At 33.9% G+C, this 18,886-nt stretch overlaps 1 protein-coding gene across 3 annotated transcripts; it reads right to left on the bottom strand.

The window, feature by feature from the left end:
• Positions 1-17,451, bottom strand: LOC100378540 (uncharacterized). Of its 3 annotated transcripts, XM_006823353.3 has the most exons (16): positions 17,317-17,451; positions 16,173-16,914; positions 15,819-15,957; positions 15,066-15,265; positions 13,116-13,360; positions 12,583-12,702; positions 11,397-11,516; positions 9,941-9,976; positions 8,790-9,012; positions 4,902-5,237; positions 4,255-4,409; positions 3,706-3,797; positions 3,151-3,306; positions 2,098-2,326; positions 1,635-1,714; positions 1-1,494 (listed from the first exon to the last, which is right to left on the bottom strand). In XM_006823353.3, the coding sequence occupies exons 2-16, from the start codon at positions 16,807-16,809 to the stop codon at positions 1,317-1,319; spliced, it is 2,946 nt and encodes a 981-aa protein (XP_006823416.2). In that variant the 5' UTR covers positions 16,810-16,914; positions 17,317-17,451; the 3' UTR covers positions 1-1,316. The 3 variants fall into 3 exon arrangements, with proteins under 3 accessions (XP_006823416.2, XP_085356343.1, XP_085356350.1); XM_085500217.1 differs by lacking the exon at positions 9,941-9,976; XM_085500224.1 differs by lacking the exon at positions 4,902-5,237.
• Positions 17,452-18,886: the final 1,435 nt, after the last annotated feature.

Genomic DNA, 18,886 nt, shown 5'->3' on the forward strand with positions numbered 1-18,886 from the left:
TTGTTTCTTTCAATTTATTAATGTACCTGGTTCACATGTGTTGAAAGTTGTAATTAAATGAAATACAAGTATTCTGCTCAGTGGTTTTTCTAGAAAAAATGAACGTGACAGATCAACCTGGAAACTCCATAACGGAAGGTTTCTGTGCCATTTTAATTGTGTATCTATCACCATTGGAATATTTTGGGGGTAATTTTAGTGTTGCTGGGAAGTTTTAATGGAAAAAATATATTTGAGAAAGAAAGTTCAATCAGTAAATCGGTAAGAAGGCGCCAGCCAAGAGTATCAGGGCGCTGCGCCCCTGTTCCCTGGTTTAGAAAAACCCCTGCTATAACCTTTCCACCACCCCCCCCAAGCTAAACATGCATGTATGTATCTGACCTTCAAGGTCAAACAAAGCACTGTACATTTAGAGGGTTTCTTCTCTCAGTCAATTTCCCATGATGATGATACATCACATATTTGCAAAGTGTGAAGGCAACTTTAATATATAGGCATGCAATACCATGTTGAAGAGTCTCTCTGAAACCAATGGTTGGATTGCTCGCATTAATTTAAATCTTATTTGAATACAGATGTAAATATCGCCTTGTTGGCCACAGTTAAAGAGTTTCCATTCTTTATAAGTACACGCAGTAAATTTGATTTAAAATATTTTGTTGTAATGTCTGAAAACCACATATACCGGTACTATAATTTGAAAATCTTACTTTTCATGAATCACATAAATCTATTAGTGACAATAATGCTGTATAAAAATTTGAACATGGCGTCATTTTAACTCTTTGACTGTCATATTTCTCTTTTGCTCATTTTTATGTCATTTTTTTTATAATTTTGAGGCAGATTTCAATCAAAACTTTTGAAAAAAACCAACTAGGCAGGTGTATCTTATGAAAGTTGGCACTCAAAGAATTAAACAGACAGGGACACTACATGTTCAAGATTAAAATATACGGTCTACAAAACAAAACCATTCTTTCCAATAAGTTACTTACAAATATGCTAAATGTTCACAGATATGTTGCCATTAATTCCAGTTTTTTTCAACTTAGATTTGTGAATACGGCAATTTTTTTTTTTTTTAAATAGCAAAATATATTACTTAATCTGAGGTATATCAATTATCTGTGGATGGACAAGATAGATACAGCAATATCAGAAAATTTACATAAATGTAATCTGCATAATTATTAAGTCTTCTCCAATCATAATATTTACGTGATCATAAAAATACATGGATGGATAATACTTCATAAATCTTGTATCAACTCAAGAATAAAAAAAAAAGTCTAAATTTCGAAATGCTATGCATTTTAGTTGACTGTCACAAGCGCTGAATCTTTGCTTTTTGACGTCTTCTGCTGTAACGCCTTTTGCTTGAGTCGAGCATTGCGTTGAATTTTATGTGATAAGTGTAAGGGTGGCTGGATTTGGTCGAGTTTAGGAGATTTTGAAAACTTCATCACATTTCCGACCTTGTCTAGTATTGACCTAGAAAAGATAAAAACAGTGACAGCGGGTATTAAAATAAATTGCCTATTGATGATCTTAGACAAGCAGGGATTTTTGTTTTTTGGATGGCTACCACTAACACAATAGAGACAAATTTGTCATAATGTTCCTGTACTTACTGCACATATGCTGTCATATCACGAATGTAAATATCGTCATCCTCAATTTCAGTTTCAGGAAGATTTGCAGGATTCACCAACTGTTGAAACAAACTATATTCATTAAACCAAAGCAATCAGGTAAAACCTGTAGCACATAAACTATATTCATTAAACCAAAGCAATCAGGTAAAACCTGTAGCACACAAACTATATTCATTAAACCAAAGCAATCAGGTAAAACCTGTAGCACACAAACTCATGAACAACTGGTTATAACAAAAATCAACCTTTTCTGTTTCAAGAATTTTTCAAAACCAATGCCTTAGTATCTTAGCAACAAGGGAAGTAGCCGATTCTGGTTCATGGTTCAAGTAACCTTGTGAATGGCATTTCCCCATTTAGTTGTAACATGATGATACCTAAACAGCACCAACATATTAATTAATTTTAGGTGTTCTATTTAACCACTACAAAATCTCACCTTCAACTTTACACCAATATTAAATCTAACGGTTCTCATATCACAGTTGACGCTCAGATAAATTTGATCCTGACTCTGCACTCTCACTGCGAGGTATTTGTTGAGTGCAATGCAGATCGGCTGAAACGGCGGTGCATGTACATGGGTTACTAAATCCCGCCAGTTCCATCGCTTTTTTTTGGCGCCATTACTATTGCAGAATATGCCACCATATTCGTTCATATTTAATCTGCATATTAAAAAAAAGATCAATAACAAGATTAAATACATGTAGAATTCTTGTCGATAATAATCAGCAAATAGTTTTTTTTGTATCATTGTATAAACATTTTTTGATCGATATTGTATGTCTCCTGGACCCATTCTGTCTCTTCCTATCTGTGTGTGTCATTCAATATTAATGTATAATCTCATAATCACAAACAATATAAAACTAAGGATTAATTAGTTATCTTCAATATGGTTAACAAACCATTCTTTGCAATTTACTGATCATTGGTACATCTCAAGTGCAAAAGTCTATATTTTTCCAAGAGACATATTTTTTTGTCATAAAGTTTTGTAGCGGTCAAATATTCAATATAAAATATTTAGGTAGGGAATCACAGTGACATCAATGAAATTTTAGTCAATGTGGATGCCTTTGATTTCAAACCATCACATGAGCATTTCTGATTCCCGAAATCCTGATCAGATGTCAATGTACTATTTGCATAATAACTCACTTCAGTAAAGGGGCGTCTATCACAGATATACGAGAAACGTATAAAGTCATTTGTAACTGCAAAATTTCGAAGTACAAATCCCTATACTAGTTTAGTTCACATCTGTTTATTTCCACTTTGTACATTGCATGTGCAATGTTTTACTTTCATTCATGTCTCTTTTTTTTGGTGTTTTGCGTAGTTTCTTATCGCCATACAAAATCAACTTTTTCCTCTCCACAAAATCAAACAACTTGCATTTCTCATGCATCTGTTTTGATGACTGGTGGCCCCTAAATATATTTCCAATAAAAAGCTACAATGACTGTAGACAGTCTGTTTGACCTACCTAATAATACCACTATTATAATAACACGTTCCTCTGCCTTTGGAATCAAATAATGCTAACATTGAAGCATTATTTGGCATATCCTCCAAAACAACATAAGTATACTGGCCTTGTTTGACAGAACTTATCACTATAGCAATATTACCAGATGGGTAACTGAGAGGTGACTAGTTAAGGAAATATACTTCAGATTTCAGGAACCTAAAGATTGTGGCAGATCTGTTCTGCCTTCTGCCATGGAAGTGAAAATTCAACATGTTTAATGTCTCAGAAAGCCTGAAAAGCCTAGAGGGCAAGGCTCAATACAATTTCACACACACAATTTTTTTTTTAGGGCAAAAACATTTTTCACAAATTTTGATGAACCAAATCATGCAAGCATATTCGTTTGTGTTAGGCAAAATGTTTGATTCCAGTTTATAAGAAAATGAAATTTAACTGCAAAGGTGATGTAAGCTGTTGCCATGGAGATATTATCTGTCGCTATAGTGATGCAAGTTGATGACATGACAGACTTTATACATTGAGTGAGTCAGTAGGTATTGAAAAGGATACAACACATTGCCAGTACCATCAGCAAAAATAGTGAGAAATTTACTACCATCTTCGTAAAATTTCTGAATCAACGGACGCTCTTGTTTTTCACTCTGTTGAATAAAGAGAATTTTATTAATATGCAGAAAAAGACTTCTCATAAAATACAATGCATTAGAGTGTAAAAATCAAATACTGACAAACACAGAGGGAGCAATTCTGAATTGTAATACATGTACCGGAGTACATGTAGGTTCATTGTTTGTGAGGCATCATATTGTTGATGTACCTGCACAACAATTAAGTGCTTCTCTTCATCAAAATGATAATATAGTGACAGTGATATGTGTGTGTTCAGCTCCAATGAGGCGTATGAGCTGCTCACTGAGGTGTATGATACCCCCAGGGAGTTTGTTCACAGATTGCTTCATACTGACCAAAGATACATATAATGTAAAGATCTTAAAGGACTGTACATTCCATCATGGTGTATAATATAAATATCATGTTGTATAAATGATTCACACAGTTGAAAAGCTTTGAGCGACTAGCATGAAATATACAACTCACCCGGACACTGAAAGCTGGTGGTAAGGGTTCTGGCTCGAACACTTCTGGTAATAGCGGCTCTTCATAAAGTGGCGTTGGCGGTCGTAGTGTCCATCCCTCATCCCGACACTTTTGGGATGAGTAAGCATAATTTATGGTTTTCATCTGCCGAGCAACTGAGGAGGACAGGAATAATACAATACAGGTTAATCTCATGAGTGTTTTCTTTTTACTTGTTTTGCATATATATATATATATACATAAAGGGTAAGTAAGTGAAGTTTTTTTTTTTTTAATGTCTTAATTTATTGTTATGAAAAGCTTGACTTTAACTTTCAATATTGTTAGCGGGGAAAAAACAAGAGGAATTAAGTATTACTGATTAAAAGAGACATGACTAACGAGGTATGTGCAACAGTGCATGAAAAGTTAACTGATTTAATTTGTTGTCACGGCAACTAAAAGCAAATACCCAAAAGTGAACATCAGTCCCTATTCCCTCGACTTAATGCTCATTGCTTCGGTGAAAACTACAGGCATCTTAGGAGGGCAGAATAAAATGTGGCAAACAGAGGAGATGAATTAACATTTAAAATAGAATGGACTAGACCATTCATCTACAGGTATGATGGGTAGCAATGAGCACATGAGCCAGCATGTATACATACACAATGAAGAATGATCAGGGAAGATGTCAACTTTCGCTATCAACTTTTGTTGCAGTCGAGACATTGCATTTTCAGTCACTTCAAGTGAAACATCCCATTTGGAGGATAGTCTTTTCAGACTTTTGTTCATGGTCGAGACACTCGCAGTGGTGCTGCCCCTTTTATTACGGGAAGTTACCAACCCGTCTATAAGCCTCTGTCTGTCTTTTAGGCTTGGACGCCGTTTTAACACCTCATCTTTTATTTTGTCTTTGATAGATTGTCTTTTATCTCCCAGATTTTCCCTTCCACCATCACCAACAACGGACTGCCTTTTCATGTCCTGCCTCATCCCAGCTAAGAACATACCACGCATGTGTGTGTGGAGATGTGGTGGAGGGTGAAGATGGAAAAACATAAACATGCAATGATTGAGATGGAATAAAAAAAGAAACAGAAAGTCATAAACAGTGAAATGAATGCTGATAATGATGCAAACATGCAAATAATCACATCAAGTGTAGGTGTATTCATCAACAATAACAATAAAATAGGAGTCAAAATGCTGGAAACTCCTAGTGAAAAAAGGCACATGCATTATGAAATAGAGAAAAAAGAAAAATTAAAGATAATAAAATGAATGTGATATAATTAGCGACACAATTTTTATAAATCATTGACATGTATTGTTTCACACTTGGTGTCCTCAATGAATAGAAATGAGATAATAGATATTAATTATGCGGCACAAAATGCATGTCCCAGCATGTATGGCAAAGCATAGAAAAATTAGTATATTGGACATTCATGGTGAGATTTGAAATATGATGTAATGATGAGTGCAGTAAATGATGCAGATATTTGATCCGAATGTGATTTCTAAGAAAGACTAGCAGCATATGATTGGTAACAATTCCACATGGCCAATGAGAAATTATTTTCAACATGTCAGGAACACAAGCAAATTGCTTTTTTTTGGTCTAAACATACAGGTAGAAAGTATAACTGAGGTATCAAGTTCAGCGGAGATATCTAAGATACCATACCACATTCTCTTTCAACTCATGATATATGCTTTCTCATTAATTTCACATTGATTCTACCGTAGAAGACATTTTTAGTTAAAAGTTTGACAATGAAATGCACTGAACATAGAGTTGTACAAATGTGATCGATTACCAGGAGAAGGAAATTATAATTTTTGATTTGAGACAAAAAAATGTTCTTGTTTTATTCATTTATGAGCTTAAAATATAAAATACATTAATTTATGCTCAAAATATGAATAACTACTCTGTTTAAACGAAACATAATTTGTGTTGGACACATTCAGTGAAATAATTCATTAAGGAGAAGCATTCACTGTCCACAGTTTATGGTTTTGTATTTATTTTATTTTTTAGATTATATATACACTGCAAAAAAACAGTTTTGTGATTTAGGATACAATTCAATTAAGAAGACCACACAGACTGGGTTTAAAAAGGCAATATGTTGTTTTATAACAAGGATTCATAAGGTAATGCTATGCAACCATGTATGTTGATATGCGGTGTTGATGACACAAAAAATGAACTCTCGCAATTTGTAATGTTTGTAATTTCTAACTAATAGCATCAGAGAACACAGCGGGTGCTTTGAAAATGCTTGATTTGCATAAAAAGATATGGTAAGGTTACTAACACATTCAAAAACTTGAAATGCACATATGCACTTTGAGAATAAGCAAGGACACTACCAAAAATGGGCTGAGATGAACACAAATTTGAATTAGGATTTTTTAGAAAATTAGGTCTTGCAATTTCGTCATCACAATTCTTGTGAATTCTTTAAATTATGTGAGACCCCTGGATACCCTAATCTTATGATAATAGTTAATATAACTTTGCATAGGATTCTACCAATTCTTTCACAGAAAAAAACAAAAACACACAAGAAATTTCTGTAATAGAGAGACACATGCACGTAAACAACCTGCTGCTTTGAAGGTGTAAGGATGTTGAAGTATTGGAAAAACGCTGAAAAGTTCTTAGTCAATATTGCCATATGAACATTGTCAAATTTAGAAGATCTTACCAGGGAGCTGTAATGTCATTACAGCTCCCTGATCTTACCGAGCCTATATTTCAGATAGAAAAGTGTGGCTGAACTGTTTTGTAGAAAAACTTTTGAATTACTGCACCACATTTAAGGGAATTTACCACAATTCCAAGTACTGTAAAATGACTAATTCACTGGGTTCAAATTTCACTGATTTACTATTTCAGGCATATTCAGTGGGTTTTAAATTCATGGTTTTATCACTTAGATAATGTGTTCTATGCTAAATTTTACATATTCACTGGGTTTTAATTTAGCGCATTTTCCAGTCAGCAAAATAAACAAAATTAAAACCCAGTGAATAATTAACCCTTTTACAGTAAGCAGTACCGTATTGTAAAGGGCTAACAGTCTCATTGTGAGAATAAACTGTTGCTAAAATAGCCAACATCTTGAATTCATGAAAATACAGCAATTATGCCAAATTATCTAAAAACACCATGTTTTACACTAAACCTTGTAACGTAGAGTATTGCTTATATTCCAGCCTTATGTTCACCATAACAATGAATTAATCACTGTGAAATGATGAATAAGATAGTGCTAAGTTTGACAATGTCAAATGTTCAAATCCCTTTATTTGTTTTTGAATATGATCACATCATGCCAACTTAGGGTGAATAAAATCAGGATTAAAAGCATGCAAGTACTACATGTGTCAGCATTGCAAACAAACTTTAATTTTTTTCTTCGAAAAAATAAATGAATAAAACAGAAGGGAGGCAGGGTGTCAAATTGAATGGATTTTTTTGTTATCCCAACCTTCAGCATTCACTGTGCCAGTATGGTCAGCTTTCGTAAAGAATGTGGGAGCTATGTTGACAAAAATGTTGAAGATAAAAAAAAACAATATTAAATGTTTGTGATAATGTACCAATCAACGATGATGAATGAAAGAAACATGAGATGAGAACATTGAAATGAACACAATGTGAAGGCATGACAACTAATCATTAGATGAGAACAATGAAATGAACACAATGTGAAGGCATGACAACTAATCATGATCAGAAAGGTGGCACACTGAAGATAAAATATTATAGATCAGATTCTTATTTGTTTGCAATGTCCAAATGAAATCCTTAGGGGGAAAAACAAGCATATATAGTACATTGAAATTTTTTTTCACTTTCTCAGGAATGTTGTCATGTCAACAAAAAAAGTTTCAACAAATATCCAAGTTGTAGTACATATGTAAAGACGACAGCTGAGAGACTAAGAAAGGTTACTATGGTTACAAGAAGAATATGATACGTGCTAATACAAAGTACCACAGAATGAAACACTCAAATGTTAAAATTATGATGCGCTAAGGTTTTAATATTTACAGATGATCATGCCTTTCACCCCGTTATTGTTATAATGGTATGATCCCTTTCATAGTTTTAAAGGGGTGATACAAAGAAGAGAAGGGTATATGAGTGAACAAGGTTGTGAGAAAGGATTGAATCAAACAGGTGTCAGTGTCGGAGATTGATGGAAACCAAGATGGGTTCAACCATTCACTTGCAGAGGGGTGTAAACCAAGATGGGTTCAACCATTCACTTGCAGAGGTGTGTAAATATTATGGGTTCAACCATTAACTTGCAGAGGGGTGTAAATATTATGGGTTCAACCATTTCACTTGCAAAGGGATGTAAATATTATGGGTTTACCCATTCACTTGCAGAGGGGTGTAAATAGTATGGGTTCAACCATTCACTTAGAGAGGTGTAAACATTATGGGTTCAACCATTCACTTGCCGAGGGATGTAAAGCATTCCAAAGTGACTGTAGTATTAAAAAAAGAAACAGTCTTGTATACTTACATGCATAGAAATTGGATTGATTGGCACCTGCCGCTCTCTGTCGGGCCATTTCACGCTCTCGCATCCGCTGTGCTGCTCGTTCTTTAGCAGCTCTCCGTGCCTGTTTACTGCCATATGGAGGGTGTGGCGAAATGTCGATTTTTTCATCGACTGGAAAAGATGCCTCGGGCCCATTTTGAATTGTAAACTCAGCAAACTGCTTGTAATCATCACAGCAGTATAGCTAAATTAGGGAGGACAGAAATATATACTATTTATTAAATAAATCAACAAGAAATTGAAAGTATGAATAACCCTTTCAATCTAGATGATTGATATAAAAACAAAAACTTACAAAAAGAAATAAACATGGATGTGATTGATTTCAGTACTGTATGAGAATTCAGCTCTTATGGGCTACAACTCAAATTCTAATCAGATTGTTGCATTTGAAAAATTGGAGGAGTGTACAGTTTAGATGGACACTAAGACATATACGTACATACACACATACGGACACAATCAGTAATATGCTACTCAGCACACACATTGATCAATTCCAGATACCGTGGTATACAAAGGTTTAATTCAATGACATTCTATCACAATAACAAAAACATTGAAAGTCCTCCACTGAAACAAATATACCATCAAGTTGCATGTTTCATTTCTTTCCTTCAATATAAAATGTCTAGCTGATTTCTCCCTCAGGATAAGTATCATGACTATTTTGCATATGAGAAAGATGTTTAATTATCTCCAAAAAACAAATTATATTGTTTGTAGAATTGTATGATATTTAACTAGGCTCTGGGGGGAAAAAATGATATATAATACACATATATCAAATGAATGAATTTAAACATTGAAATCAATAGTGATACAGAATATGACAGGGAAGAATATTTTTACTCTCACTACAAAACACATAATATAATGGCAAAGAATTGATGAAGCGAGGATCAATCATTAACGTTTAACACTGGGTGGAAATATATATAAACATTCATAATGTACTGTATCATTCCCTCATAAAAGTTAATGGTCAATCCCTTATCAAAACACAATTATTATAATCCACAGGTAGCCGCAATACCGTTTGCCATATGACAAACATGAATTTTTACAAAGCATATGTACATTACCATGGCAACACAAAGTTAATATTATACCTCATAAAATTCTTGGTATTCATCACAGCAGAACAGCTATATACAAACGGGAGTTGTCATGGTGATGGATATGATGATTAACAGGACATGGTTGTCACGGTGATAACAGAAGTGCAAGAGGCAGGCAGGTTGAAAGGTGGCAGAGAAAAATACATGGATACAAAACGATGATAAAAAAATAAATGAGAGCAGTATATAAGCAACATGCAATTTAGTATTAATATATAAAGATACATGCAAAAGTGATAATCCCCCCTCTCTATAGTAAACTAACCCCCATGCAATGAATGTACGATGGATGTAGTTTATGTTAGTGACATGCAATGAAAGGAAATATAATATACCACACAGATGTGAACACATGCAAAGAGATATCATGCAATTACAAGCTAAGATAATTAGATTCAGCTGATATTTTAGCAATTTGAATACATATTTCAGTGCAGAGTAATCGAGTATTATCAACAAAATTAGGCCATCATAATAAAATTTAAAAAAATATCTAAACCATAAATCGTTTTTTTTTCTACCAAAATGAAATAAGGAATACATTTCTGTAATCTGGGAATTAGGAACAATACAGAGCCTCACTCAAAAAGGCACAGCTGTCAGATATACAGCAATCTGTACTAATCAGTGTTACAACATAGAACGAAGATTAAATAAAAGGTTTGCGATGATAAATGATAGTAGGCATGGATTACATGCCGTGTAGAAAAATATCCATGATTTAATCAATTTACCATCGCGATTTAAAATAAACAAATTTTGATTCATGTTCTAGTATATAAAAATGATCATGCCTCGTCTTTCAATAATGTCAATATATTATTAAGTCAATTTTTGATTATGGTAGCAAATTTTTTTTTTTATTGCTACATTCATGGTATATATACAAGACAAAGGAGACGGATATAAATACAGCAACACAGCAAATGAAACATATACATCAAACACATTTGTTTTCCTTTTTATGAAACAAAGGAATCATACAAACAACAGACATGCAGAATTGTAGACATTACTGCATCTATATCAGTCAACAGTATACACACATTGAAATAGAAATAATCCATAATATACATTCATAAAATTAGGTATCTCACAATTATTCTATATTTCTAATATTCACAGCAAAAATGTCAATCATTTTAAGTATAAAATAAAAACAGCATATCTAAATATCAGATTTATCATAAATCATATGAATGTCACACCTAAAAATATTAGTAATAGTTTTTGTCTACTTTTTTTTCCCCAATCAGCAATGGTTATTGTTCTACTTTGTATAATTGCTGAATGGTTTCCATGGTTACAAATCAACTCAGGTTTGTAATCATTTCACACAAAGTCGTAGAGTCGTTTGAATAGAATCATCCATGGTTACCAAATCAATTAAATTTGAATATTCAAATGGCACTTCATTATGCACGAACACGACTATTATCAAGCTTACCTCGCTAGCCGGGTACCTTTGCTGCATTTCTAATGTAGGAAACGGCTTTATTGGCTCCTCACAGAACTCACAATAACCACTCCAGATACCACCCTCAGCTATGTGACGTGTAGTAGGATCCTATAAGTGTAAGGGGGGGTACGTTTAATGATAAAGATATCTTATGCAATAGAGTTTGTCACAGTTACAAGACCTTATTAAAAATTGAACATAATAGAGTACATGAAACAGTTCAAATGAGGTCACCAAGTGCAGACATTAACTTTTTCACCACCAGTTCCCTCTTTTATCACAAAATAGTTCCGTTTATAGTCTGCACTTTCCTTCAGAAGATAGAGACAAAAATATCCAAAATTTTTGAGTAAAAATTGAAAATTTTGTCTGTTGGCTCCAAAATGAGGGTTGATTTCCAGAAATATTGGAGAATATAAGAAAATAGTGCAGAAAAATTTGGGCAAGAAATTCTGGTGGTGAAAAGGTTAAATGATATTTTCAGCTTCAACTGCATGCATTACTTTGTTATGATTTTCTATAAATCTCAAGAAGATCTACATTTTTTTGTATTCCCTAAATAAAATCCTTATGAAATTATTCTATAATTACTACAGTTATAAATACATGCTCGCTATTTTAGGTTTTGTTTACTCATTTTGTTTTACGAATTGAATGCCTTAATGAATAATTTTATCACAAGAGGTAATGCTTAGTGGCATGCACCAAAGTCGACTTTTGTTGCTTTCCACAAAATAAACCTGTAAGGAAATAGAAAATTACGTTGATTTGGTCAAAATTTAAGACGCGATAGAAATATACACAAAATGTGTAAAATGTTCCACCAACAATTTAGGCGGGAAAAATTTGCGATTGAAAAAAAATAAAATTGCACTTTGAGATGAGACTTTAATGTTTTGAGACTATAAATACGAGATATTCATTCTTTCACTACAGAGTAGTTCAAAATCCTGACGCTTTTTCATGAATAGTTTACATTGCGATCACAGAACTTGATGAAATTAACAGACAAATTATGTTAATTAAGTTTTAATAATCAATGCACATATTTCGGGATGTGTTAAATACTGGACCAAATATGACATCATCTAATGACATTTGCTTTCAACTGATGATTACAAACTGATTTCATACAAGATTCGGATTTAAATTGTCACATGACCTTCATTCTTACCTTGCAATCTAGTTGTGGTTGCTGGGACTCTCTTTGATATTGTAGTATAGTAGGTGGGCCAACACCAGGCAATAAATCACTCACGCTGTCTTCTTTTTCTCTAACTATCTCAAAATCAGACTATATCAACAAATAAAAATATTTTATTTGAAGAATAATACATACTACATCAGAAACAATATTATTCATATAATATTATGATAATATATGCCGGTATGTTCTAATATGATCATAGACATACTATATTCTTGTGTAAGTGAATATAAAATTGTCTTTTGTCATTAGAAGGGAATTAACTGGTACCCTGATTTATATTATCTTATGTAAGTATCATATCTAAACAAGCAAGAGAAAAAAATCAAGTTAAATTTTGAATTTTAAAAGTTATGTTTTCATCATTTATTAATATATCCTGAAGTTGTCAAATGTTTTGTTTTTTTCAGAAATAACAGTTAACCCTAATAAAAAAAGTGGCAGCAACGTAAGTTACTTTGTTACTAAGAACAAAGATAAGACTACTGGGATACACTTACATCTGACTCTGAGCTGCTGAGTTCAAGTGGTGGAACTCCTTGCACATCTAGCATCGATTCTTCTTTCAACACTTCTGGTGGTTTTATTGAGCCACTTAACCTAGACTTGCCTACTAGGCTTGATGAGGTGGACTCCGCATCATAGTCGGTATCAGAAAGCTGACCGGATGATAACGAACTGTGACGTTTTCGTCTTCTTCTCTTTTTCAACCCGCTACCGCTAGGTATATGTCTGTCTGAAGTTTCTAGAAAAATGATGAAAAATGAGATGTTATAATGAGAATTTTGCTGCTACATTATTTATTTACATAAAAAATTCTGCAAAAGATCATTATGTGTTCTCACAGAATAAGCATAAAATAGCCATTTCTTGTTTATTTAATAACCAAAAACCTTACATTTTTTTTTAATTGATTTGACATTCAAATCAGTAGGGAACTGAGTAATAATAGATTGACACATCATTAACAACACTAAGTTTTATTGAAATTAACATTCAAAATTATAAAATATATATATAATAAATAAAGCTATATTTCCATCAAAAATAATATTGTTAACAAAGCAGCAACGTATTTATAGATTAAGATCAATATTAGTAATGTTAAAATCAAATGACTTATTAAAATGATGTTACACTGTTTTTCATTTATCACTAATTTGTCTAGGGAAAATGTCTATACATGTCTATAAGTGTCAATACATATTCAATTACATTCAGCTTGGTTGGGTTTTAATAAAGACAATGCGATAATAAGAACGGACCATGCATAAACAAACACAGCATGACCTAAATTACAGGTACACAGCATTATTACAATGTAGTATCAAGGATATATGCATATTTTAACAATAACAGTACGGTATTTGGTGTAAATTGGTTTGATTGTAAGTTCATGCCAGAATGGCATCATTCATCCTTCAGTTTGTATTCATATTTCATAAACTGTCACATCCGACAATTCACAAAAGCATAGCGACATTTAGGGTTGTTATAATCAGAAAATAGAAAGTGTCTGTCTAAAAACTTTATGAAAATGAAAAATAGAAGTCCTGAATCTGTAACCACAGACTTACAGTTGATTTTTTGTTGATTATTTTTGTTTATTTTGTAATTTGCAGGTAATTTTTAATGAAAATTGGACAGGTTTGTAGAAATTATACCTGTTAAATTTTGTACGTGTCTAAAATAACAGGCGGCTGGTTATAAGCCTGGTGACCAGTCAGCATCTGTATAGTGGTTGTGACTGTGTAACAAGAGTTGTACATGAATACTCAATTCAGACTTCAACAAACAAGTCAATATTCTATAATAGATCAAGTTCTATGTTTTAAAATTGTTTTCAAAAAGGTATGAACATGTATAAATTATTTTCATTTACATCATATTTATTCAAAACACTTCAAATCAATCATTCTCATAAATATATTTTTAATAATACAAGTATATTATTGTCACTGTAGTTTGACACAGATTGTTAAAATTTATTAATTTTCAGGTAGTGAAGTAATCATGACCATCAGGATTAATGGAGTTGGATCGTCATGTTTATAATTCATGTATGTTTATTTTACATAAAAAACACAGTAACTCTTTCAAGAAAACCATTGTAGTAGTGTTCACAGCATGAGGTATTATATTTTTTACTAAAGCCAAATAAAAAAATATGCAGGGTTCTGATAACCCTACCATATCTGAAAATTGATTGCCAACACTAAATTTTGTTTTTCCAAACATAAAAAATTGTGCAAAAACTCACAAGATTTCAAGCATGAATTCATTATTATTTATTATTTATTGTTGGTCAAATTAGGAATACTCAACTGTGAACATCATTAAAAGCTATCACAAACAAAATCTGATGAAAGAAAAATCAAAATGAAACTTACACAACCAGTTTGTGGAGTGCAACCACACAATTTTTGTTGTCTTAATTTAAATACACATACCTTCAGTATTTTGTTTGGCTGCCTCAACAAATTCCAACTTCCCAGCAACTCTGACACTATCCAACCAACTCCATTCAGTTTCTGTGGCGATGGAAATAGCCAGAGTTTCAGTTCCGTCTTCGTTACGTCTTTTAGTAATCTCTTTTGACGCAATAGTTTTAATAATTGGTCCCTTTTTTGAAGACGTTCTACTCGATGACCTGAAAAATTATATAAATTCAATCATTTTTGTTGTTGTTGCTAATTCTTTTGAGCAACGCAAAAAATTGCACGAGCTAGGGAGCATGTAGTGCATTTAGCCACAAAAATCATAATATATATTTGGGTCTACATTGCAACCAACTTCCTATCATAACGGCAACCAACAGCCTATCATAATGGAATTATGACAATTTAACGTTCTATACCAGTTTCATGCCAGGAGGCCTGGTCGAAAGGCCATAGTTGTATCCATTTAAAAGTGAATCAGTGATTGGGTGTCACTCAGTAGCTTTGGCCTCTCCATTGGGTGTTTCGCATACGCACTACTAACCCAAGTTATCAGGGTGGATCCTTTTTGTGGTTTGAATCAACAAATACTATTGCTACTGGTGACAGGATATTTATTAATTAATCAGAAATTGGTCAATTGATATTCCAACAGGGAATCAATATTAATATAGAACATAAACATAATCAATTAATCAGAGCCACCATTCACCACATGTTAAATAAATAATAAAATCTGTGCTTTCAAAATTTTGCCTTAATTACCTTTCGGTTGGTTCAGTAAATGAGACTGTTTTCTTGGACGAATTACTGTCTGTAGTTCTGTTTGACAGGTTACTTGTTTCACGTTCAAATGCATAATCTGCTGGAAGCTCTCGTTTAAATTGCATAATCCGGGGAAGGCCTGAAACAAAAAATTAACATATCATGAATGGGATTTGTTTTCACATTGTTTTTTTGGATTTATATATCTCTTTTCAATAAAAAAAAAAGTTCACAAATACAAGAGCAAATATCTATCATGTGTTTTTTTTTTTTGTTTTTTTTTGCGTTTGCATTTGTTAGGGCTTGAGGTATAAAATACGTAGGCCAAGTAGAATACCTCCATTTCACACTTACTTGTGTTATTTCCACTACTGAGTTCTGTTGTACTGCTTTCAATGGCAGTATCTAAAGACATTTTCAGGGTGCTGCTGTCAAACGTATCCGAATCTACCACCGTATCCACAGGATCCTCTCCACCTCCTATCGGTGGCAATGGACTAGTTTCTTGCAGTTGTTTATTCGCACCGGTTCCAGGACGCGAACTGGAATTTTCGGATTCATTTTGCAAAATCGACGACTTTGCTGATAGTATTTCCGCCGCCGACAACCTGCCGGTTTTAACAGGTGGTAAGGCAGGTGTCGACGACCCCGATACATCTTGTTTCAGTCGCAGAGTGCTGCTCCTACCGCTACTTCTTCGAGTAGCTGGAGACCGTTCTCTGTGTTCTCTTTCCGTCGCCTCCTCGAAGGCTTTTACGTTTTCGATTGTCAGACTCGAAGAAGAGCGTTCGATGTGAAATGACGACGTGTCATCGGGCCCAGGGATTTCACCAATTTCATCTTTCGCCTCGCCTAAGGCATCGACAGACACGGAATCTATGTGCTCATCGTCGCCGATGTCCTCAGGGATTAGCCCCTGCTCGACCCCGTTACTTTGTTCGTCAGTGGCGGCATTGTTGTTGTCCTTTTCAGTGTCAATGATTTCGCTCATTCTTGATGGAATCTTCCCCGGAGATTTAAACACGCCCGCGGCAGCTATATGTGTGTTCAATGTTTCGGCGACTGATATTAATTCCCCGGCAGTTAAATCACATCACTGTAAAATATAAATGTGACAAAGATATGTTTATATTAGGCAATGAACAAACAATAGAAACTGTGCTTGATATAAGATGTATTTTTTGGACAATCACAGCAACTTGAACAGGAAAAGGCCTCCGCCATTTTGGAACAACAACTCATGACGGCAGTCCGAATGTTATCTGCCGTTACAGCGCTACGTTTGCCAAAGTTTACCCCAGTGGTTCACGATCTGATATTGTACCTGCTATCGTCAACAGTAGACAGATTTTGGCAATAACAAGACAATATACAACAAACTGATTCGTAATAAAAGTTTATTCGCTACGTACTTTTCGACATTCCACCACCTGTCAGAGTGCTTTATCGTCAATTTGTCCTGTAAAGTGAAATACATTGTGTTTATATTTGTACTTACCTGCTGATATTTTCTTAGTTTTCACGAAAATCATATCATTTCGGTTTCCGTCTTCCATACAATGAATAGACCATTACTATGCATAACTAGTGTTTGGGGTCGTGGTGATGGTGACGGACACGTGACATAATCGGCCATTGTTATTTGGACGATTCCATTCTCGCCTTCACACAGGACTAGGCAGATGGAAAATAATGGGACAGAATAACCAAACACAATTTCGAGATACCAATGGTAAATGATTTAAAATTGGATTTTGTTCCAAAAGTTGTTCGGAAACCATATTTTTGCATTTGAGTTTTTGTGAACAGCAGTACCAAATAACACCATATCGTAATACTCGATGAATGTAGTGATCTGCAGTGTTTTTATTGTTATAGTAGTCTGTAACTATACTTCACTATGCTTTAAGTTGCAACATAGAAAGAACTATTTTAAATTTACCATTGAATATACTAGTATGTGGTCGACAAGTTCGTTTTGTTCCCCCCGTATAGTATGTAGCCTGTATTTTTTGTTCACCCTCCTGTCACATTCAATTTCCATTATATAGCACTATTTTTTGTTGAAAACTGTCAAATATAAATATATACAATGTTTGCAACACTCACCGTTTACTAACCGCTACAGGAAAACGTTTGGATTTTGCTGCATACCCAGGTCGGAGCAAGGCAATTAGAAAATAGTTTGCTTTTATTCGACCAGGGACTGGGTCTGGATAACACTTACATAGTCTAGTGTTATATCCATTCCCATTTTAAACGATCGAAATGTAAACAATACAAATATGATTTTGAGCCTAACCTATATTAATATACCGACTTAGCCATGTCGTCTGGAAGCGTTTGATCGATGAATTCGGTCATAGAGGCAATTTTACTAGCCGCAAGACTATGAGAGCAATATCAACACATGCACAACTAGCCAAACAATGTTTCCGATTTCGAAAATTGACAATCATGTTTGGATCGAATGTTCCCGTACACTATTTATTCACATAATGAGTTGGTTTTCGCGCTGTTTGTCAAAGAGGGCGCTGTTGACAGTGAAGATAAAAAGCGTCAAAACCATGGTTCAAATTGACAGTCAAGTAATAATAGATACGTGACTGTCAACTTATAGTTGACTTCAAGATGTAACTACCAATGATCTCCATTTAGTAAAACACCGGCGGAACAATTTCTTGGGTGTGGCATTTCTATAGTAATTTCATAAATACCAATACAAGAATCATATTTCAAATTTTCGTATTAATTATGTTGACTATAGCGTGATGATAATTGGTTTTATAATTGCTTTTATGCCTAAACATATACATATCGATATTTACAGTAATACATATGTCTATTTTCTCACCGATCCAATAACATTTAGGATAACACCATGAGAACGCGTGTGTCTGTTGCTTTCCATTCGGACATGGGTGTCTGACAATTCTGAAAAAAACAAACATTAGCGGACAAGTATATTCTGACATGTGTCAAAGACAAAATATTCATTGTTGGACGGACGACTGCACTTATAAAATATACCAAGGTTGTGAACGGCCTTTTTGACACCCATTTACTCC

This window comes from Saccoglossus kowalevskii, chromosome 1 (genome assembly GCF_978046115.1).
Source record: "Saccoglossus kowalevskii chromosome 1, keSacKowa6.1, whole genome shotgun sequence".
NCBI classification, from domain to species: Eukaryota; Metazoa; Hemichordata; class Enteropneusta; family Harrimaniidae; genus Saccoglossus; species Saccoglossus kowalevskii.